A 25,654-nucleotide genomic window follows, 5' to 3' on the forward strand; every position below is an offset into this window, starting at 1 on the left:
CCAACCTTGGGTGCTTTGATTGTACAACGTGGAGGTGGGATCTTCCATGTGGATGGGACCCTCCACACGGGTAAAGGAGATATTTTGATATCTTCATAAGGATTCTCTTTCTGAGGATCTGAAATAAAGAAAAGCATTAATAAGAGATTTCAATTATCTGTTCACATAACAACCAGAGTTTATATTACTTTAACACACACAACCCTAACTGCTCAGAAGATGGCTAGGTATAATCAGAAATATTACTCCTAAAACCACAGAAAGCTAAACATCACCCATTATTGTTATACACTGTGAACACAGTCAAATATGCATACAGGGTCCGCATCTGTAGAGGGGTACAGAGCTAGAAAGAGGAGTGTAATGAAAGACATACACATGATATCCTCGTAGATGTTGTCTTCAGACACCGTGTGATATAGAGCGGACCGTGAAGGCTCACTGGGTTCTTCAGAGATCTCAGGGTGGTTTGTTTGTTGTATGAAGCGTCTGAATGTTTGAAGATCTTCAAATTCAAAGGATTTCCTAGAGACAAAGATGCCAACAGATCAATCACAGCATTCCATGTGTATCATGTTAGGTGGACAGGAAAGATAATAGGTCGGCTTACACAAAGGTACACTTTTTACCATTTTAAAGTTAAAATACTTCTCAGACCTATACATGTAAGAAAACGTAAAATAAAGACTTAAGTATATACAATTTTGATGTTCTTTTAAATCTAATTATTAGGAGTTATTTACACTCCTGTGGGTAGACATACATAGGGGGGAATTCAATTAGCAATTGATCCCCCGGGGCTATCCAACTGACCCCTCAGCGGGTTGACCAAAAATCCCAGATAACTTGAGGGTTAACAGGTGCCATGACTGGATTAATGCATGAATCCGTTATCTTTTTATGGATTCTGAGTTAACACGTTAACAAATTAAATTAAAAGGCTGTTAACTAGGCTACAAGGAGAAGTCAGGATTCTAATTGAATAGCCTCGGATGTTAAAGGCAGAGGCTACCTCCCGTTTTCACCTACTTGAATTCCCCCTAAAGCTTCTAAAAATGAAAAGATCATGTCTATCATTTTCTAGGATGCAGTAGAGCACAGGTTCTCAAACTCGGTCCTCAGGACCCCACACAGTGCATGTTTTTCAGGTCTCACAGAATCACAAGTGAAATAATTAGTTCCACCTGCGGACCTTTTAAAATGTGTCATTGAGTAATTAATACACCTGTGCACCTGCTGGGTAACCTGCAAAACATGCACTGTGTGGGGTCCTGAGGACTGAGTTTGAGAACCTATGCAGTAGAGAAAGCTAGAATCTGACTGGTTGCTATGGGCAACACCAACACTTTTCTTCTTTAGAAGCTTTAGTAAATCTACCCCATGGTCTGTCTTGTAAATGAATTGCACATTTATATATTAGTAAATCTATTTTATAATGCTAGTAGGCTACTGCGATAACACAGAATGAGAACCCACAACCTGTTATTACATTATAATATTTAATACAAAAGTGACAGTAACTATATAAATGATGCTTAGTTATAGATAGCATAAGGAGTAGGGATGCCGGCCGAACGTGGACGTTTTTTTAAAGGCGAATTCATGCACCAGGCTTCATTTAGACTTGTACATGATTGCCCCTTTAAAAAAAAGTCAGAGTTCGACCGGCATCCTGTACGGCCACCAAACTCGGGCGCTATTACATCCAGCTCTTTATGTTCAAGCTCAATGTTCACAGAACAAATGAAGTTTGCAGTTACTCTTTCCTGTCTGGAGTGATGCTCTCTGTTGTGGTGCTTCTAGCACAGTCTGGTCTGCATCTCAGTGCTGAGATACATACTAGGGTGTGCTAAAAGCACCAAACCAGAGTGACACCCCAGGCTAAGAAAGATGAACTGCACGGGTTTTGAAAGGTGCAGGGTGATAGAATGAACACTAAAATTAGGTTTTTATGCCACAACATTATATAAAAGGTAAGTATTTAACTGAACATAACTATAAATGTTTCTTAATCGCCGGGTGAATGTGCCATTTATGCCAGTATTTGTTACAAGAATAGAACGGTGTACCCTTTATTATTTATAGAAATGACCCATCAATAGTTGCATGTATCCTTAAAATGATTATTTGTCTTTTTTCCACATTTTGAGAATTAATTTAATCAACTGTTCACCACCTATGAAGCAAAACCCAGCGGCACTCCCCAAGTGACCTCACTCTCACAGCATTGAGGCTCCAGCTAAAAACAGTCCTCAGCAATATTATATTAGAGGACTAGACTGGCTTAGTGCTCCAGCAGCATTAGCCACAGTGGGATTGGCATCCCACATTCAGGTATAAAGGTGTGTGCCTATTTACTACAAGCAGGATTAAGAGGTGTTGTTCAAACTTTTTTTAGGATAAATTAACGGCGTAACTTTTAAACAACTCCTTTTAATCCTACATTTTTAATGTGTGTAATAATACTTTAGACTCCATTTGACACAGTTTAGGGATCAAAAGGCATGCTGCTTTCTGTGTTTAGCTAGGGCAGACCCTAGAGGCTCATCTGACATGAATGTGTGTCCCCTATTGCCATCACTAGTATATCCAATGTCAAATGCCGGCAGAGCAGTCTGTAATAGGTACATAATTTCACATAGACCAATTCGAGCTGCCTGGCATACACCATCTACTCGGTCCAGGATGTATCTGGCCAGCCAAACCACAAGAAAACCATTATACTAGATCACACATTACTAAAAGCAATTGTAATACGAAAGAGGCAAGTGCTTCTGCATTACCTGTAAATAAGGGCAACATTTGAGAATCAAAGATGTAAATTAGCATTAAGGGTTTGATTAAAAAAAGTGTGACTTTGTACATATAATTATGTACAGATAAAGCTTTCTTCTAAACTCTATACCAGAAGAATACAGATTATCAACATCAAGATTAAAAAAGAGAGTATCACTGACCTTTTGGATCTAGGTCTCAGTTTCCTGTTGCCAGGTTTCTTTGGCTCAGGTGTTGGGATAGACGGATCGGAAGATTCCGTGTCACTCTCATCCACTGACTTTCTCCTCCTATGGTTGTGGTAATTGTCCATAGCCTCCTCACGATGATTACAGTTAGCATAGCGAAATGTTCTTCGTGGCTTAGGGACAGGGTTTATAGATGGGACAACACTGAATAGTTCGGTATCGTAATAAATATTTTCCAAACTTTTCATGCCAATGTTTTGGTCTGTTAGCCCTCTATAATCGAGCTCCTTTTCTGTTGAAATGCTTTTACCCCTTTTTCTTTTAAAATCCAAAACCATTTCTGTTAAGTCCTCCTGTGAAATTGCGCTGTTTTTCTTGAACATTCCTGCAGAGGTGTAAAAGTTCCCTGGCGGAAGGTCTATTTCTGGATTTAAGAATGTCCTTTCTTTTGTGGTATAATGCCTTAGATTGTCTATATGTTCCTCATAATCATCTAGTTCACTATGTGTCACTCTGTGATTTTCACCAGCTAATAAGTTGTCTCTACTCCTTTCCCTGAAATCCAGGCCCACGTTCTTACCACGACTTACACCTCGCATCCTATTGTCCAGTCCATCTTCTATGGATTTTGTAAGCTCATTTTGATCACAGGAACCTCTGCTGAGGTTTAAATCCAGTAGATCTCCACAGGAGCCGATATTGGCCCTGACTTCCCACTGAGAGATTTTCTGCTTGATATTTTTGCAGTGACTTCTTGAGAGAGTTTGTTGAGCAGATCGGGTCAAGCCGCATTCTGGGCTCCCCATGGTATGCATAACAGGCATCTCTCTAGTTATATGAGCTTCATAGTTGGTTGCATTACTGAGAGACCTCAATTACATCCACCTCATGAACTCTAATGGCGTAACCAAAAAGGCTTTCAAAACTGATAATTTGGTGACTTTGTGCCTTGAAAGCGGTTCTCTATTTTCTTCTGTAACATGACTTCATTCTGTAGTGGTAGAATAGTTCAAAGAGTACAGTTTCATGGAGCTATGAGCTCACACGTAAGAGCTACGCAGTACTCTGTACATCGAGGTCGCTTGTTCAGTGTTTCAGCTGAAAGACAAATGCATCTTGTTACAAAGTGTCCTATAGATAAGGGACGCAACCAGAAGCAACAATAACTGCAGTGTTTCACAGCAAGGGAAAAGACGTCAAGTTCAACAGATTGTGAAGGACAAAAGGAAATAAAGGAAAAATATCACGCAATCATACACCACACAGATTAATGAAAATACAACTGCTTAAGATTACTGTATTAAAAAGAAAAAAATGCTAATTAGTTTGTCTATCTCTCTCTCTCTCTCTAGAGAGAGAGAGAGGGAGAGATACACACACACACACACACACACACACACACACACACACACACACACATCAGATAGACAGATTATATATATATATATATATATATATATATATATATATATAGATAGATAGATAGATAGATACACACAGCATATATTTATGTAAGCAAAAACAAACTTCACCTGTAATGTTTTATCTCAGGAGTCATAGGAGCAAGTGTCGAAACTACTGAATTAATCATACAGACCATGAATAAACAGGAGGGTTGGGAAACGGATCTAACAGGTGTGGGTATGGAGAAATATGATGAATATTATGAAGAGATGATGGAGACCAACAAGATAACAAAAAGTCAGGGGCATTAATGTAGCCATAGCACCAAAGGCCTATGGAGACTGGAAGATGCCACAAAAGCCTTTTGTGAAACAGAAAAAGGGAACAATAGGAACAATATAGACCTAACAAACTATTTGGAAGTACAGGAATAGCAGTAAATGCAGAATAAAATAGTAAAACCCATGAATCATGTAAAATTATCATCTCTGCTTTATTTATGGGGAGCTGTAATATAGAGCCCTACAGATATTGTGCTATACATAATTCACTATAAAGTAAATTCTCTGTCTGATTAGTTTTTAAAACAAGGAAAAAATAAATCTCTGCTATCATTAAAGTTTATTTATAAAGGTGCCACAACTTCTGGAGCGTCAAACAGGCAAGGCAACAATTATATAAAACAAATAAAACATAAAATACATGAACATACAAATCATGCGAGAACAGTTAAGTTTTCAGACAGAACGTGTGTAAATTCTCAGAGCAGATATAGGGGTCTATTCATGAAGCAGTGAAAAGTGTGGAGAAGTGAGCCAGTGGAGAAGTTGCCAACCAATCAGCATTGAAGTAACATTTATAATTTGCATACTATAAAAATTATACAGGGCAGCTGATTGGTTTACTTCTCTTCTTACTCACTTCTCCACTCTTTGCTTTATGAATAGACCCCATAATCACACAGAGGAAGTGACATCATACAAGTCATGTAACGATCATACTGTTGGAGATGGCCAACGGATGTGAGAAACTGGGTAGAGGTAGGAGAGAGACGTAAAGCTGCATACACACAGTGCGATTTTCTGTGCAAAATGGACATATCACATGGAAACAGTACACAACGCACCATGTGCAGGCACTTGCCATGTTGATGCGATTCCGTTCCCGCAAGACTGCGCAAGAGAATATAGTGTGTGCAGGCAGGACCGATACGGACTACATGCCTCCGGGCACAATGTAGTCAGTATCAGCCGTTAGCCTGCATCGGTGCACGTGTACCATAAGATGCAAGATTCATAGGGCACTGCCCATGCAAGCTTACAGTCTAGAAGGCTATAGCATGCTGTCCATTTAAGCCAGTGACAGGCAGCAAACTTTGCTATAAATATGGCAGCATTCAATTACCTATTGACAACAGCTGTGCAGATTCTGAGTAATCTAACCTCTTCTCAGTCCCAAAAAAGTGCTGGTCACACTTTTATAATTATTAGCCGTTATTTATAAAACACAGACCAGTTGCTACAAATATTATCATGATGTTTCATATAGCCTCATTTCAGTGAACTCAAATCTAGCAGATGCCAGCAAATAGTAATCATTTTGAATATGCAACTATATAGACAGCTAACCAAATGTCTACAAGTAATAACAGGGTTTGTTACCACTGGGAATGTAGGAGACAGGAAGAAAGGTTTACATATGACCATTATATGTTCCTCACCAACCCTCAGCTTCCTGCAAAGTTAGTGGTGCCCGCACTCTAAAATAGTCTCAATATAAACTGCTTTCCTGGCAGAGAGAGAGAGAGAGAGAGAGAGAGAGAGAGAGAGAGAGAGAGAGAGAGAGAGGGGGGGGGGGCTGAACATGTTGGCTCAGCCTTTTTTTGTTTTCCTGAGAAGCTTTTGAAAGCAGGAAAATGTCCCTACTGCAGGAGAATTTGTTAGTCTGTTGTAAATATCCGAATGACAGAGAATGAAATAGCCCTCATCATTGAAATCAGTCCATAAACAGCTTCAGAGAATAAACATTTCTGCTGGCACTATAAAAAACAAAAACATTTTGTGAAAATACTTGCTTTATTACATATAAGTAACAGAGTTAGTATCCATTTAAAAATACTTCCATCCGTGCAGTGTGTTGTTGTAAATTGTAGCCCTGTGCTATGCTGGCTGCCTTAGATTAAATAAGTTTATATCTATTTATTTTCATGAGTGTTGGGACTGCCATACTTACAATAGTCTGCATACTGCAATAACAGTGCCAATACCGGTAACATGATTATAGAAAAAAAGTTAGATATTTATGAAAATAACATGTTGTGGTAGATGTATGAAACAGTGAAAAAAGTGGAGAAGTGAGCCAGTAGAGAAGTTGACAATGGCAAGCAATCAGGTTTGAGGTAACATTTATCAAGTGCATTCTATAAAATTATACGTAGCAGCTGATTGGTTGCCATGGGCAACTTCTCCACTCTTTTCACAGCTTCATACATCTCCCCCCAAATTCTTAAAAAGATATGTTCACAGGGCAGAACCTGAATCAGTGTACCCACTGCCTCTAGGTTTTATTGCATGACACAGGCTAGTCACACCCTTGTTATCACTCCTCAGGGTAGGATTTTTCTTGTTAGTCAGCATATGAAACATTTTAGAGACATTCCTACTGAAACTATAGGGGATCAAAGCTTGGAGAGATATAAAGTGGAGTGAGACAAAGTACCAACCAATCCACTCCTAACTCATACCTCCCAACATGACCCTCTCCAGGAGGGACACAATGCTTTGCTTCTGGACTTTCTTCTTAATTTAGGATTGCCGGCACCTGTTTTGAACAGGTTAATGGATAAGAAAGGTGTTTCAGCACAGGTGATGGCAACCATAAATTAAGAGGGAAGTCCAGGAGCAGAGCATTGTGTCCCTCCTAGAGAGATGTTGGGAGTCACTTTTGGTGTGTTGCGCTGCTTTCAGCTCAAAGCCACCCAGTGTGTATGCCCCAGCGATGAGTGATCATGCGCACTCCCGCTTCATCGCTGGCGGCTGCTGTTCATCTACTGGTATTACCAGTAGATGAACGGCGGGTTGAGTGGCTGTCCATAGCGTCCTGCTATGGAAAGCCGCTGACCCCCGCTAACATCGCTGGGCAAGGGGGAAACACACTGAGCACTTTTCAGCCCAGCGATGTCAGCGATCATCACTGTGTATATACGCTGGGCAAAAACGCCCAGTGAGTATGTACCTTAAGATTTGATAAATCTCACCCTACCAGTGAAGCATATCTCTATGGACACTATAAAATATTCTTTTGACATAATAATGTGTTTGTAATGTCCATTTGAAGATAATACTTGCTACTAAATATTTTCCTATTATTATGAAAAAGATATCTCCACATAGCAGTGAGGATGCAAAGTGAAAAGCAGTTTCCTGTTGTGCGATGTGCATTACAAGAATTGCTTTGAAAGTATTTTCAACAGAAAGCAATAAATCCACTACAAGCATTAACATGATCTAAAAGCCTCCAGTTAGTTTCATGGAATAATACACAGGTGTGGCAGAAGCTGTATAGAGATTATCATGAGTCAGGAGAAAGAATAAGATTTAAAAATGGCTGAAATGATTTATCTATGGACAAAACAGATACTGACTAAATAAATCTTAGTTTATTCCAAAAGAATAGCACTAATTGCACATAAACTCCTCTCCGATGTACATTGTATTGCAAAAGTGTGCCAGTAAACTGGAATAAGGAATACTTGGATTTGTACGGTATTAAAAGGTTGTTTTTTTCACATTTGATAAGTAAAGCACATGGACATTGGGAGAGGCTTTACTCATGCAGTATTAGGGATCAATAATCCCTATGATGAGAAGACAAGTTTGCAATGTAAAAGTTATATTACAACATATCTATGGTAGATACACATATAGTACATATCCAGACAGCATAGTCAGGCTAAATCCATCCGTATAGGAACCCTGCATAAAATCCCATAAACGTACATTATTTTACCCTAATATAATTAATCTATTAATTTATTCCCTAAGTGTTCCCATAATGGTTATATTTTGATAGTGGTTTCAGGTGTATAGTAAAACTCAAGGCAACTGGAACCATTACGAAGACAAATAAACACACACTAATGTACAGTAGATACAGACAAATTTATCTAAAAAAATCTGCCATTACCAAGTTATTTAGGTGTCATTCAACGTGGTCTTGTTTTTCTGTTGCTTTCTGCATAGTTTCACTTCTATAGCTTTTTCTAGACATTTGAGACCTTTGCAGAGCCAAACATGAAAAAAAAATGCTTATCAACTGCCTTTCTTGTGCTCCCTCTGGCTCAGTGAGAAAAAAAATAGACATCAAGGTCTGAAAACTTGCAGTAACAATAAAAGAAGAGGCAAAGAGATTTGGGCACAAAGAAAACATTAATACACATTATTCAAAAATAATATATAATGTACTATATTGCTACAGACAGTCACAAACTCTCCCTGAGCTTAATAAAAGACCAGCCCCAGGGGCGTAACCAGAACGTTGTCGGCTCCATAATAACATACTGAAGATGCCCCTGTCCCAATACTTCTTGAGAGACACCTCTCCGTCCTTGTTCATTTTCTAAACCAGAGTTGTGCCCTAGTTTACATGTCCTCACATTGTAGGGTTGCCACTACACATTATGCCACACAGTATCCCCAATTCACATTATGAAATATGGTTCCCCAGTTCATATTATGCCACTTTACAGTGCCCTCCAGCCAAATTATTCCACGTTACAGAGCTCCAGTTCATATTATGCCACACTATAGTGCCTCTATTTCATACCACATTACAGTGCGCCAGTTCTTATTATGTAACACTATAGTGTCCTCCACATTACAGTGCACCAGTTCTTATTATGTAACACTATAGTGTCCTCCACAAAACAGTGCCCCAGTTCTTATTATGTAACACTATAGTGCCCTCCACATTATAGTGCCCCAGTTCTTATTATGTAACACTATAGTGTCCTCTACATTACAGTGCCCCAGTTCTTATTATGTAACACTATAGTGTCCTCCACATTATAGTGCCCCAGTTCTTATTATGTAACACTATAGTGTCCTCCACATTATAGTGCCCCAGTTCTTATTATGTAACACTATAGTGTCCTCTACATTACAGTGCACCAGTTCTTATTATGTAACACTATAGTGTCCTCCACATTACAGGGGCCCAGTTCGTATTATGTAACACTATAGTGTCCTCCACATTACAGTGCCCCAGTTCTTATTATGTAACACTATAGTGTCCTCCACATTACAGTGCCCCAGTTCTTATTATGTAACACTATAGTGTCCTCCACATTATAGTGCCCCAGTTCTTATTATGTAACACTATAGTGTCCTCCACATTACAGGGGCCCAGTTCTTATTATGTAATACTATAGTGTCCTCCACATTACAGTGCACCAGTTCTTATTATGTAACACTATAGTGTCCGCCACATTACAGGGGCCCAGTTCTTATTATGTAACAATATAGTGTCCTCCACATTACAAGGAACAGATAACGTTGACACATTGCAGTGTCCTCCAGTTCATACTGTGCAACATTACAGTGTCCCCTTACCATTATAACATCCACTACACACTCCTCTCACTGAAAACGTGATGTCACACAATTCAGGCTAGTGCTCAACAAGTAAATCAGGGAAATTTGTATGCAACTTTATAACCTGTGTCCAGGCCCACCTAAGCCTCTGGACCCCAGAGCAATGGCACCCCTTGCACACACTATTGTTACGCCCATGGCAGCTCCTATAATCTTATATAGAGAGTAGTTACATAATAAACATGTTCAAAATAATCTAACTTTAGTAGCACTTATAGTTTTTACTATACCGTGCTTGCTGGCTGTTAATAAATGCATCTCTGACAATCTTCATACAACTATAGGGTTACTGAACCTTTATCAGGGATCATGGGACATGTAGTTCAAATAAAAATGGCATACCCCACAGAGAAGATCAGGTACATTTTAATTAGAAACACTCATAGCCTATAACAATGCTATAGGCTATGGCTGTGTTATAAGTGTTACAACCAGTGGCATAACCAGAAATTTGTGGGCCCATAGCAACATTTCAAAAGGGCCACCTCCCTCCTCAGCGGTTGTTCACTTTATGACACATAGTAGTGCCCCAGTCAGATTATTTTTACATTATGCCACAATTCACATCATGCCACATTTGCAAGCTTTTTCTTAATATACTCCTAGACCTTGCTTACTTTCTTCTTCCACTGTGTTCTGCGAACCAAATCTGTCACATGCCATGCACTGCAAAGTTGTGGGCTGGCACAAAGGGACAGTCTATAAACTCTGGCATCGATATAGTATATAAAATACACTGTCGTATATACTTTCTAGTGACTTTATCAGTACTGTGTCATCTGTTCTTACCAGGCTGGTCAGCAATGATATTTAAGTGAGCCGAGGGCAGAGGAGGTGGGCTCCAATGATTGGCCCCTAAGCCTACTGGCCCCATAGCAATGGCACTCCCTGAACCCACTACAGTCACACCCCTTGCCAACACCAAAGCTGTAGTTACTGTACATATCTGCGTGCCAGGTTTGTTAAACTGACTTTAAAATGCAACAAAAAAAATATACTTATCAGGGTGTGGTTCGTTTTATCGACAGTATCTAGGTCGACAATGTTTAGGTCGACCACTATAGGTCAACAGTCACTAGGTCGACATGGATGGAAGGTCGACAGGGTTTCTAGGTTGACATGTGCTAGGTCGACATGTCTAAAGGTCGACATGAGGATTTTTTTTTTTTGGTGTCGTTTTCTTCGTAAAGTGACCGGGATCCCAAATTAGTGCACCGCTTTGCTCGCCATGCTTCGGGCATGGTGCCTTCGCTCCGCTACCGCTTCGCTCGGCACACTTTACCGTTCCAATAGTAGTCCACGTGGATCGCTAAGTATGAAAAAATCCAAAAAATAAAAAAATTTTTAAAAACTCATGTCGACCTTTAGACCTGTCGACCTAGCACATGTCGACCTAGAAACCCTATCGACCTTCCTTCCATGTCGACCTAGTGACTGTCGACCTATAGTGGTCGACCTAAACATTGTCGACCTAGACACTGTCGATCTTCAGACCGGATCCCACTTATCAAATGAAAGTAGAAATATTAAGGAATAATTGTATGTCTGGGTGTAAGTACAATTGCACAAATTATTTTTCAGTAAAGATCCCTTATTTGCTTTACTTTACCTTTAATTCCAATATCTCCTGCCAGACTGCTACTGTCATTAGGATTAGGATGTGATATTAGTTAATAGTTTAGGAACATGACCTAATAGTAGTGAAGTTGTGTGATGTAGTTGGGACTCGGAGTAGGATCTAAATGTCATAAGGTATGGTCATGCTGAAACTGTGCGAAAAAACGACAGAGGTGGAAGAACAACAACTTTGGTTCATATAAAAAGGAATAACATAAACCTCTGTGTAATAGATACATTATGGACCATTTCTGAAGTGTCCTAATAGTGATGTAATATAATGGTCAGTAATGAAGGTCAACCCAACAATCTCCTTCTGCATTGACCTGAAACCCTACAGCCTGTAAGAGCATTGTAGCACATACAAATGGGCGACAAGCACTTATTCTAGTCTAATAATACCTTTAGCAAGGAATAACTAATTAGCAGGACCAGGTCAACCTCTCCACTGATGCAATCTATATAACCTTTATTGCATAATTCAGCCACTTTATCAACTTCCCATCAGTTATTTTCTCTTGATAACTGTAAAAGTTGCCAGTCCTTCGCACATACAGCTTGTCCAAGTTATAATGAGCAACCAGAAGAGTACAATAGTGGACGAGGACCTCCTTATATTTTATAGAAGTCACATAGCTTCTTTCTTTTGATTTAAGTGGCAGTCATGGCTCCAATACAGCTTTACATTTAAGCCATCTGCACAAAACCTTAAATAAAGTGCTTGCCTCAATGGCACTAAGGAGGCTTTTGAAGTTGGTAAACAGCGGCGGTAAGTAATATAAGTTTACTTTTAGGTGGTCACCACATGCACAGACAGCAGATCTTACGAAAACCACAATTTATTCATTAGGTTCCCTAATGAAAAACAGTAGATTTACCACATGATCCATGTAAGTCAAGGGACATACAGCATGAAAAATGCAGTCCGCATGGCTCCTTTACAGTAGTTTATATAACTAAGCAATGCTTTTAAAAAGCCGCTGACCGTATGGGGGTGGGGGTGGGGGGTGGGGGGGAGTGTGATTTAAGTACCTATGGCTGGATTCGCGAGGTATAACTAGCAATCAAATGTCTGGTTACCACAATAAGGGCTCTTTTCTCTAGTGTAAACATACAGTAAACTCATGTGCCTTGCCTCAGTAATATCATTAGATCCTAATGAACTGAATGGAGATATAGGTTCAGCCACCAAAATGTCTGCCTCCACTGTGTGTAAATTACAGGCACGCATTTCACAATAGGGGTCACTGGTCTTCCAGCTCTTACATTCAGCTGTTAAATGCTGGATAGGGAGCGCTGCAATGAGATATAATTTGTGCCTTAGAAAAAATATACTGATATAAGGAACTATTATAATTTAAAATAGAACATTTAGTTGGAAGTGAAAGTCTATGAGGAAGTGCTCTGTGCGATATAGTTTATTATTTGTACAGGTCACCTATTACATTTCATTGCACAAATGATTTTGCCATAATCTAAAGATTCTTTGTCTGCACTGTGTGTAGCCATACCTACAAACTTTGGGGGGAGTTCTCAAACCATTGTGATAGATAAAGTGGAGAAGTTGCCCATAGCAACCAATTTTAGCTATGATTTATCGAACAGAGGGGGTAATTCAGATCGGATCGTAGATGTGCTAAATTTAGCACATCTACGATCAGTTTCTCAGACACGTGGGGGGACGCCAAGCACAGGGCTAGTCCACCCCGCATGTCTGACCCTACCCCATCCAAGGGTGCAAAAGCATTGCACAGCAGCAATGCTTTTGCACCCGCTGAGTAGTTCCCTGCCAGCTCAACTCCTGCGCGCTGGCAGGCCGCTACTCGCCGCGTTCGGGTTGCAGCGGCTGCATGTGACAAAATGCAGCTGTGGCAGCCCACCCCCGCAACAGTCCGGACACACCTGCGTTGTCTGGACTGCACCCCGCCAACGCCCCCTCCGGCCCCACGACCGCCTCTGCCTGTCAATCAGGCAGAGGCGATCGCAGCCCTGAGATGCTAATAGTACCTCACTGGACTCCCGGGGTGTGCACACGCAATGCAGCCACTGCGCGTGCGCACTCCAGCAAGGGCTTCTTCATCCAGTCTGAATTAGTCCCAGAGTCTATAAAATGACACTTAGGAGCACTTACTCACTGAGGGAGGGATGTATCATGCATAGGATATTGCATGCAATACATCCTACCACTTATCGCATGAATAGCACTGTTTATTAACTGTATGCATGAATAATAGCATGCTTCCCATAACAGCAGTCCTTTGTGTAGTGAAGACTTCTGGGAGTCCTACTGAGCATGTGCAGCCATCAGCCTGTGCGTGTGCAAGCCTCTCAGGAACTATGGTGGTGAGAAGCCCATAGGCTTCTATGGGCAATGCCATCTATAGGTGATGCTGGTTAAGTTCGCTTTCCGAAGCTTGAGCCATATGGGGAATGTGGCAAACCTCCAGGAGCTGATTGATTGGTTGGTACTTTCCACTTTATCTCTCTGCAAGCTTTGATAACTCCCCCCCTCAGGAAGAGATGTATCAAGCCTCGTAGAGAGATAAAAGTGGAGAAGCTGCCCACAGCAATCCATCAGCTACTGTCATTTCATAGACTGTGCTAGACAAATGACAGAGAGACGCTTTGGGCAACTTCTTCATTTCTCTCTCTGAGGCTTGATACATCTCCCCTTTTGTATTCATAGATGTGGGTAGGGCTTGATACACTGTGTCAGTACAAAACCTACCCACCCACCATTGCAGGCTCATGAGCAGGCTTGTGGGAGGTCTCAGTCATAAGAGAAGGCAACCAGGCATTTTGGTCCATCATTTGCACTACACTCCAAGCAATAAGCTGTTTTTCTTTCTAGTACAAGGCAGACAATTAGAGTGTCTGATTGCTTGCTGTGTGTCAGTGCAAATACTGAACTACATACAATGCTGAGAAAGGAGCACTGGTGTGTTGCCATAAATCAGACATGCATTGCACTCGTTATACTGGCAATACTTAGTTTCATTCAACAGTATAATAAAGAAATCATTTACAGCAGAAATGACAGTGCATTGTCAGCATTCTATAAAGAGACATTCAGACCCTCTTTCAGTAAGAGACGCAGACCGGCAAAAATCGCAAACGGGCAATTTTCAGTGTGAGCAACCATCCACACAGCGATTGCATCTCGGAAGGATGCGATTGATACCGGCGGCGGTGCACCTGCATACGCAGCCATGCTGTACATACAGAGGGGTTACCGGTAAGCTGTGTGTCGTTCACATTTTTAAATACGGTCGCAGCGCTGGGTGGCGCTTCTCTAAATTTCAGAATCTGCTACTGATACTGAATGAGGGCCTCAGTTTGTTAATCATGATAACAAGTATTCCAATACACGTGTTTTGTCTTGATGAATGACTCATCAATGGTTTATCACTCCTATGTCGGTCACGTCTGGCTGACGTGGAAGTATGTGATGTACGGCCCACCTATCAGGCTCACATCCACCCATAATTATAGGCCAGACCTCACCTAAAATGCTCCAGTGCACATATAATAGAACTAAACAGGTTTCACACGTGTCATTTGCACATCATAAAACCCAAATGTTTCCAAGGAAAAATTTAGAAGCTGCAGCTTGCTCTAAAGGTGCATACACACTGGGCGTTTTTGCCAGCGTGTATGCACAGCGATGATCGCTGACATCGCTGGGATGAAAAGCGCTTCGTGCATACACACTGATCACTTTTCCCCCCTGCCCAGCGATGACAGCGGGGGTGAGCAGCTTTCCATAGCAGGACGATATGGAAAGACGCTCACCCCGCCGATCATCTACTGGTAATACCAGTAGATGAACGGCGGTCGCCAGCGATGAAGCGGGAGCGCGCATCAGCACTCACCGCTCATCGTTTGGGCATACACATTGGGCGGCTTTGAGCTGAAAGCAGCTCAAAACACCAAAAGTGATCTGCTTTCAGCTCAAAATCGCCCAGTGTGTATGGGCCTTTACATAAAGCAAATGTTTTATAACATTTACAGACCACTGAGCAGACATGCTCTCACAGAACCTATATACAATTCTCTTATAGTGTTTGCTCCTCCTCTTTGCTGTGTATTGTAGCCTTTAAGGAAGCATTAAAATACTACCAGACACTACAATACATTAAACATACAAATTCACATATCCTCAATGATGATCTTGTGATCAGGGCTGGCAAACAAACGGCCCAGGAACGCCCATGCCTTTTCCGACACCTTTCTGATACTGTCTGAATCGATCACAGCACCTTTGTGATTACACTCAGGAGTCTATTTACTAAGCCTTGGAGAGAGATAAAGTGGAGGGAGATAAAGTATCAGCCAATCAGCTCCTAACTGCCATGTCACAGGCTGTGTTTGAAAAACGACATTTAGATGCTGATTGGCTGGTACTTTATCTCCGTCCATTTTATCTCCATCCAAAGCTTAGTAAATAGACCCCTTAGGGTAACGCAGGTGCCGTCCAGGTTTTCTGGATTTTCCGTGCATGTGCAGTAGCAAATAATCTCTCAAATGTGAACATCGCCATTGCTGGCATCTCAGAATAAGACCATATAAGAGTTTGCAATTTATTTATTTTTTATTTAAAGATACGAATATATTATTTGCACATAAAACTAATGATTCTGAGCTTTTTATTAGGGGGAAAAAATTATCTTTTTTGGAACAACAACAAAGACTGTACTTTATTGCAAAATGTTATCACTAGTCACAGGTCTTCCTGTCTGCTATGTAATTACGTATAGCCTTTGTGACTGTCTCGTTAGCCAGGAGGGGAGCATACGCTGTGTCTCTGGTCATGGTACTACTTATAGTGTTGAATGGATTATGGCATCCACTTGGCATGTTCATGATCGTTATTCAATTTACAGAATTTTCATTAAAAAAAATAATAAACCAATATACTGGCATAAGCTGACTGGTAAAATAATAAACTCCCCCTATGCAGCTCTCTTGTTTAGTAAGTTCTATATAAGTTGGCTATAAAAGTTAATAAAATAAAAGAGGAATGCGTTGGCATAAGTTTTCACTCTTATCCCAACATTTAGTGTCCGGGGTAACCCATGTGTTACATGCCTCCTCTGTGTCCCTTGAATGACATCCCTAATGACAGAAATGCAGTGACTCATGGGATATCTGCTCCAGGCAGGTGGCAGTTTGGTTCGACGGGTCATCTAACAATTTGGGATTAAGTTAAAAGCTAAAACACAGAACAGCAAATGATCTGAGGAGCCATCAGGAACAAGAGGAATTTATATGTCAGTTTTATTTTACATAACAAATGACATTCAAGTCAAGGGCCTGGCAGCCAATCAATGGCACATTGTGCTCTACGTCACACCGGGATCCGGACTGAAAGTCGACAGTAACTAGGTCGACAATGTCTAGGTCGACCACTATTGGTCGACAGTAACTAGGTCGACAGGGTGTCTAGGTCGACAGGGTCTTTAGGTCGACATGTTCTAGGTCGACAGGTCAAAAGGTCGACATGAGTTTTTCACTATTTTTTTCTTTTTTTGAACCTTTTCATACTTAACGATCCACGTGGACTACGATTGGAACGGTAATTTGTGCCGAGCGAAGCGGTAGCGGAGCGAAGGCACCATGCCCGAAGCATGGCGAGCGAAGCGAGCCAAGCGAGGGGACGCGGTGCACTAATTGGGGTTCTCTGTCACTCTACGAAGAAAACGACACCAAAATAACATGAAAAACTCATGTCGACCTTTTGACCTGTCGACCTAGACACCCTGTCGACCTAGTTACTGTCGACCAATAGTGGTCGACCTAGACATTGTCGACCTAGTTACTGTCGACTTTCAATACCACACCCGTCACACCAACATCCCTTTGTGAACCTTACCTGCCTCCAGCCGTCAGTCTGGTGATGACAAGTGTCTATTTAACTTTATACAACGCTAAATACTAAACACCCACCTACTGTAATAAAACACACACAAATGTGTGTGATGATTAAAGCCTAATAATTCAGAATTGTAAAAGAAAAGAATCTGAATCACCGTGTGGACGAAAGAACCAGCTTTTAAAATGTTTATTTTATAAATATAAATTTGATTTGAGATAATTATGTTGGATAAATGTTTAACCATTGTACTGGGGATTATGTGTACCCTGGATAGGATTGTATAATAGTTAAAAACGTATAATAGAATGATAACTCCAACTGCGGCATGTGAGGGGTAATTGTACACACAGAAATACAGAAATGGATGGCAGTTATACAATCTAGTTTTTTTCTATAGATTGTAAGCTTGCGAGCAGGGCCTTCCTACCTCTATGACCGTTTGTTATTACCCAGTTTTGTTTTATCATTGTGTCCAATTGTAAAGTGAAACGGAATTTGCTGCGCTATAGAAGAAACTGTTAATAAATAAATAATAGTTGTTCATTATGACGCTTGAACCACCATCTTTGTGGCTAAACGTGTGATCTGGCTGAATAATCACACAGTAAACAAGCATGAACAGGTCATTAATTTAAGAATAGCAGTGTATTCTTACCAGAATCAGTTTACCCAATGATTTCATTCACACTTTTTTAATTAAAATTATTTTATAAACACCAGTTTTGCCAACAATGTATCTTTATGTAGCAAGAAGAAGCACAAATTAAATTTGATCAAGTCTCTTGCTAAAATAATCCTGATGAACAGAAAACTCAAAGCCAAAAAATAAACAAAGGCACAAACTCCTATGTACTAATATGCCATTGTTAACTGAAGCACAGGAGATTCAAGTACTGTTATGTTATGAATAGAACTTTGTAAATAAATGTTCATGTAACAAAGGCTGACAGACAGGGACAAAATTCCTCCCCCAATGTAGATTAGGCCTCAAGGGCATGTTTTTTTTCCTTTTCTTAACAACTAGCTGTTTATATTGCCAGAGGCAGCCGTTTCAAGCTATCTTCTCATATAACACTAAAAACCCTCAATGCTTTGTGGTAAATACATAGCTAGTATAACTGCAAGACCAATTTTGTAGCACAAGTCCAAGAAAACTGAATTAAAAAGAGAACATGTAGGTTCTTATTCCAAGTCGGAAGTGGGTTTGCAGACGATTTTGCCTATTTCAGTATAATGTTCATGCGCTGGATCAGTCATACGCACACAAACGAGACAGATTGATCAGACATTTGATGGATGGCGAATTCGGATGTTCCATTAGTGCAGGTCTGGGCAACTTGTACTGTAATTTCACAATAGCTGGAGAGCCACAAGTCCCAGCAAGCCCTGCACAGTTTTGCTTTTAGGGAATACTGAGACAGCGGCAGGGCATGCTGGGATGTGTAGTTTCACAACAGTTGGTTAGCCACGGATTGGCCAGGGCTGGTCTAGTGGGAGTGCCATGGGCGTGTAAGCCAAATCCAATAGCGCGTACATGGTGACGGGAGCATGTTTCAGAGAGATATTTTCCACCCAACATGGACTGGGTGCACGTACAAATACTAATGATAATTATTGGAGGTAGCAGATGGATAATCAGTGGGCAGAATGGTAGTGCACATTTAGATGCATGGATATACAGCATATATGAGGATGATTCATGCGTAAACTAGTAAGTAGGTTGTTGTGGTGTACAGAAACATGGCTGCAGATAAAGGCAACATGACACCTGGTCTGGGTACCAACAGCTGTGTTGGCACCCTATATAGACAGAATTGCCATACTTGTGAGGCTGCTAATCACATAGAGCTTCCCATTTGTTCAGCAGACCACCTCACACACACAGGCCAGTGACTTCAACACTTGTTTGTCACTGCAATTTATTTATCTGCTCAGAGACCACACTTTTAAAGGGGGAATCCAATTGCTAGTGATGTACCACCAGGCATGGGCAGAATACCTGGCTGTGCACATACCACCACCAAGGTCCAGTAGCCCACACATCACAGGTTTTACTATGGGGTTCGACCAAAAACCTCCAATATGGATGATGCAATCAGGTGTTGCAGAACAGCAAATCACACCCATTGGCGAGAACTAAATTCCCCATAAGGGTGAGAAATGTCCTATTATCCATGAAATCGGAGGGTTCCTTAATAATAGCTTTTACTCACTTCATTCAGTACATGAAAGGCTCACTGCCGGAAAAACAACTGTTGTCACAGGATATGAAACACACTGGGCTGCCTACTGTATTTAAGTATGACAGCTACATCCGAGGATGGTTAAAACTAATAAAACTAATTAAAAAGCATTCTAAATATTTCTGTACTATTTTTTGTTTGTTTTGGTATTTTTCGTTAAAAGAACAACCCATATCTGGACTTTCATTTCCACTACACATGCTCATGCCACCTAACGGATTCACACATGTAACTCATCAGTATCACAGATTAAGAAATAGACCCTAAAATGTGCTATATCCCTTTCACACATAAACCTTGGCTTTAACCCGGCTCAGAACCGGGACACTGAGCATGGATTGAAGTGGGCTTTCAGTACTTACCCACTTTCACACATTGATGATGGACCCAGGTTATCCATCGATTGATGGACCCAGACAAGCTATAGCCTACAAAAATGATGGAGGATCCAAAATAAAGGACTACCATGCCAGCACCCTGCATCTGGCCAAACTACTGGTGCAGCAGGTCCTATCATTGTCCATTGTTGATCATGTGACCTTTACGAGTTAGTTGCACAACAAAAATACCAATAGCTTAACACCGATAACACCATAAAGCATATACGCTTCGGTACTGTAGTACTGTGACAGAAATAGCATTTTATTTCTAACCTTAAAACTCTCATGCTTTCTCTGAAAAAATTCTAAGAAATTGTGATGGAAAAAAACAAAACTATTTTGAAAATATGTTTACTTCTTGCTACACCCCCAGAGGCTTCAGTAATGTAATAAGAGCTAGAAGAAAAGATAACAAGATGAATGTAACAAATGAAGAGATAATGCTGGTGACGCTACTTGCACTTGGATGTGAGACTAACTTTAAACAGCTGTGATGTTTACAGGTCAAAATCATCCTCTGCAGAGGGCTTTTACAATTTGTTCACAAGTAACTGTTAAAAAAAATAATCCTGGCTAGGTTTTCTCACACATACTCCGAGCCAAATGGTGACCGATAGTCTATTTTATATAGTGAAATATAAATCTAGGGGATTTTACATGTAGAACTATCTTCGCACTCATGCTGTGCATTTAGCCGTGTGAAATTGTGCTTCTATTTCCACCAGGTGCACAGTAATACTGATCTGTGCCCCATGCAAATGTTTTGCATGAGCAGTTGGAACTGCACATGGTGGATCAAGGAACATCTTTCAGACCAAAACCCTAGGCCCAGCCACTGAACACGGGTTTCAACGCGGCTTTAAACCCATTCACACTGCAGGCTGGAGCCGGGTTATTACCGGGGGCTTTTCTGCTTGCGCTTGAAGATGACATCATATCCAAGCACCGGTGAGCTGGCTCTCCTTACATTGTTAACCAGTGACGCGTGGTGAGGTCAATGGCTGGAGAGGCACTGGCTAGTGTCAGAGACAGATTTACATAAACATATATGAACCCAAGGGTACATGTGGGCATTATACAAGGTTTAGCAATAAATACTTTGTTAAGAGTGATAAATACCTTCTTTGTATTATTCTAAAAAAAATTTACAGTCAAAACTCTGGAGTATACTGGAGTATGAATGGTGAGCCTCTGCCTCCCCTTACTGCACATCATTGGTGTTAACTGGACCTGGGTCAGATGACACACTGCCCTGTAATCCTAGTCATCCAGTGTCCAACCTACAGTAGATCGCTAACCAGGTTGGATTCCCGGGTCACTCGACCAAAGTTTTTTTTGCAGACTATTTTCACACCGAGCCACGAACCGGTTTATTCCGGCAGTAATCCAGGTCAAAGCTGCCATGTGAAATGGGTATAAGATTACTTTGTGGCCTATTATCATCTTTGCCAAAAACACTGTTATTCCAACACTCCTTCAACACATCGTCATAATCATCATCTTTTATTTATACGGCGCTACAAGGATTTCGCTGCACCTTATAAAGTGTGTAAAAGTAAACAATGCAAACAAAACAAGTAAAACAAGAATGCAAAAGACATACAGTCCAAACCATTGCAGTACATGGGATACAAATTACATAAACACTACAGTCACAATACCCACAGAATAAGCGATTGCTGCTACTTGCATACAATGCACATAACATGAGTGTTAGCCATTGTATGGCCTGCCAAACTAGTAAACGGAACCAGCGCAGTATGAGCGGATAGAATCTGACCCATAAAAAAGAAAACTTAGTTGATAGATGACTCACATTAATGTGTATGTGTAAGACATCAGCTGCAGGGCATGAAGTGGTAAATGTGCAACTTTCACTGTGATGCCTGGATGACTGGATTAGTGCATTCTGGATCTCACATGTGTGGACTGTGTAGCAACAAGTGACCACCAGTGTTACCCTCTGTTCTAGTGTTGTAATATAGGTCAGTGCTTGATGCAACTAAATAGTGTATGTCACAGGGTAAACATTGTGCAATACTTAGGATTTTCCTACTGTCTATTTATTAGCTGATCACATTTTCAAATACAAAGATTCTTGGGTAGCATTTTACAAACATTAAACAGCCATTAATAACCCTGGGCACTGGATTTACTATAAAACAAAACTTTTCACTAAATTCATGATATAAAAAGTTTTACTAATTTACTGAATCAAATGAAGCTTTCATCTTAATTACCAATTTGCCCCAATACAAAATAATGCTATACCATCTGTCAAATTAACACGTGTACTAGACACATTATCACATTACTGTTAATGTACTTTCCTGCAATCCTAATTGATGCTACAGTACTGCAATCCTTATGCATTAATACTATATGTGACTGTATAGTACTAGCAGTAGTAATATAATAACAACAACAACAACAACAATCTTTATTAAAGCATTCTTAAAAGGTAAGGGAAAATACACAGCGAGAATACACATTCCCAGCATCCACTGATCCACTGTGGAACCATGAACTACAATGTCATTTATATTTTATAGGTGCCCCACTGATGAGTGCAGCAATGAACATGACCCAGAAAGTTACATTTTTCAATTTCTCTACCTCAAATCACTGCATATATGAGTAATAATAAGTATATAAACTGTGATAAGCCATTTGTGGTACTACAAATCTCGGCATTGCTATAAATCATCTTAGTTTTCCAGTTTGATTTTAGAATCTGATAACAAGTGACAACTGCTCTCTACACACACTGGAAATGAGCTTCTGCTGAATGGCCCCCTTGTTCTGCCTGTTGTGCTGCGGGCACATTAACACTACAGCTGCCCCAACTTCTGCAGACTCCCCATCAGGAGAAAGCCCGGAACACCACTTACCAGGGACGGCTGTGCAGGAACTGCAGACCACATTCAGGATAAAATCCACGTCTGTGTGATATAATCCACGCTGCAGCCTCTCAGTGATGTGAATGTGATGGCTTAGGCACTGCTGGGAGATGAATGGATGATACACAAAAGAGGAGCAGAGGAATGTCATATGACCCACACACTCCGCGCACAGCTCAGTCAGGGCAGTGTATTAGTCACGGCAGGAGCCGCGCTGTGGATGTGTAGGGGCACGTCTGTGTAATGTGCTGCTGCTGGGTGGAGACCTACGAACACTCACTCACATATCAGTGTATGAGCAGCTGTGTGGGGAGAGGAAGCACTAACACTTGAAGTTGGACTTTAGTTGTTGTTTTCTCCTCCCATAAATAAAAAAAACCCAGTGTAATACTCTGTAAAGTCATTATACATCATGTGATGTTATTGGAAACTGTCGTCCCCATCATTTGTTGCGTTATTGAGTACTAATATAGTACTCAATAATAGACTTCCCCATTTATACCAAAATACACGTCCAATAAATCTAACCATGACTTAGCATTACAATACTGTAGCCACAGAAATGTTGTTCCCTTCAATCATTCCTAGTCTTTGCTCATCATTTCTCAGTGGCAAATTATTTTAGATCCTGCTTTCAAACTGATTCGCTAATTTCGCTAAATAGGGGTACACACGGCACGATGTGTCACTGAACGATAGATTGCGCCCGGCGGGGGTTGCAGCATCGGCAAATGCATACACACTTGCAGATAGCAACGAATGGCGGCGGGGGTGGAGCTGCTAGCGACAGCCTCAGATCTTTTAGCATGTAGAAAAGATCTGAGACTGTCGCTAGTGAACCATTGCACATTGTCATTGTTCATACACACGGAACGTTTTGAATGATTGGTTGTTTCCATCGATCGGGAACGCCCACATCGTTTGTCAAATCTATCCGTGTGTATGCACCTTTAGGGCTGTAACACACTGGCCGGTTTCTCCCAGATGGCAAAAAGCCAGACAAACTTTGTCCGGCTTTTTGCCATCCGGGAGAAACCGGCAGTGTCTGTCACACAGGACGGCTTTGAGCCGTGTGTAATGCTGTGCGCATGCGCAGCATCAGACACGGCTTCAGAAAAAAACGTTGTGTGTGAAAGCTCCCCTTCACACACACGGTTCACTGGCTGCAAAGACGGCCCGGCGGCCGCCCGGCCGCCGGACCTTCCAGTGGTGAGACCCGGCTGTAACCCGGCAGCCGGGCCTGGGCCGTGCAGTGCGAAGGGACCCTAGCCCTCACACTGTTAACTACAATGCCGGCACGGGAAAAAGCCTTCCGGCTTTTTCCCGGCCGGCAAAAGCCGGGTAGTGTGTTTTAGCCCTTAGACTGTGATGACGATGTGATAAAGGGCAGGATGTATCAAATCCTAAAAGGCGGAAAATTCTCAGAAAACGTCTGTATTCAGAGGTTTACCTCAATACATATGGTTAACTACCAGCACTGACTCCGATATCTGTGCAGACCCTTGGCAAGGCACGACCCGTAGAATTTGCAATGCAATCCTGGGTGCTAATATTGCATATAACATCTCATTGGATGCTTTTATCACCCGACACAGAAAGGTGGTCGCTGCTCATGCACAGTCATTGTTACCACGCTGCATGGAGGCCATTTTCGGCAGAGGGTTCCTGAGGAAACCTGACAGGACTGATGCTGCTGTGTGTGAAAATGGAAGTAGCCTCTGAAATTGCGTGTTTTTGGGGACATAATCATAGTAACATAGTAACTAAGGTTGAAAAAGACAATTGTCCATCGAGTTCAACCTATTTGTGGTCTCCTATGCAGTCTTATTATAGGACTAGTTATTTTTATGTTAGGACTAGTTATATTAACTATAATGTGTGCCTACGCACCATAACCCTGAATATCTTTATCCAATAGGAATTTATCTAACCCATTCTTAAAGGTGTTGACTGAGTCCGCTGTTACTACTCTCTCAGGCAGGGAATTCCAAACACGTATTGTCCTTACTGTGAAAAAACCTTTTCGCCTCAATGTGCGGAAACTCCTCTCCTCTAACCTAAGCAAGTGACCACGTGTCCTCTGTGCTGATCTTATAGAAAACAGGTGCCTCCCGAGCAAATATTGGTTGATAAATGGGCCCCTAAGTGAGGAAGGGGCATGTGAGCAGACTCTGTGCGGGCCCCCTCTTCTCTGAGTTGCAGTAGACTCTGGCATTGTGCAAATCTCCAGGAAAATGGCCGCCTGCACCATTGTTATCAGTGATCTGTGCTGTTGCAGGAATGTGTTGACACGGGACTGTGGAGAAGTAAGTATTAAACATGGGTGCAGCTTGTGCGGTGTGAGCCCACTGGACTGCATGCCCTGTACCATTATAGATTTCCCACTATCCTATTGCAGTAGCTCTGACATAATTGATGTTACAAACACATCTCTTATCAATGATTAATTCGGCACAGGTAAGTGCAATAGGAGAATAGGTGTCATTTTATGGATTTTAGTTTACTATATTTTATGTTATGGTGTTTATAGTTTGTATATAAACTATGTTTCTATAGAAAAAAAATATTTTAGAATTTTTTTTTATAGGGAAATATGCAAAAATTGGGGATATTGCACCTTT

The 25,654-nt window shown here is 41.1% G+C and overlaps 1 protein-coding gene across 2 annotated transcripts in view; it reads right to left on the reverse strand.

Moving 5' to 3' along the window:
* Positions 1-23,322, reverse strand: part of DENND2C (DENN domain containing 2C) — a 47,656-nt gene extending 24,334 nt beyond the window's left edge. For both annotated transcript variants that reach the window (XM_063955430.1, XM_063955429.1), the window contains exons 1-4: positions 23,025-23,322; positions 2,958-4,061; positions 377-525; positions 6-118 (exon numbers count right to left, since the gene is read on the reverse strand). In XM_063955430.1, coding sequence (XP_063811500.1) covers positions 6-118; positions 377-525; positions 2,958-3,787 — 1,092 coding nt within the window. In that variant the 5' untranslated portion in view covers positions 3,788-4,061; positions 23,025-23,322. The remainder of the gene's footprint in view (positions 1-5; positions 119-376; positions 526-2,957; positions 4,062-23,024) is intronic.
* Positions 23,323-25,654: the final 2,332 nt, after the last annotated feature.

This window comes from Pseudophryne corroboree, chromosome 2, assembly GCF_028390025.1.
Source record: "Pseudophryne corroboree isolate aPseCor3 chromosome 2, aPseCor3.hap2, whole genome shotgun sequence".
NCBI lineage: Eukaryota > Metazoa > Chordata > Amphibia > Anura > Myobatrachidae > Pseudophryne > Pseudophryne corroboree.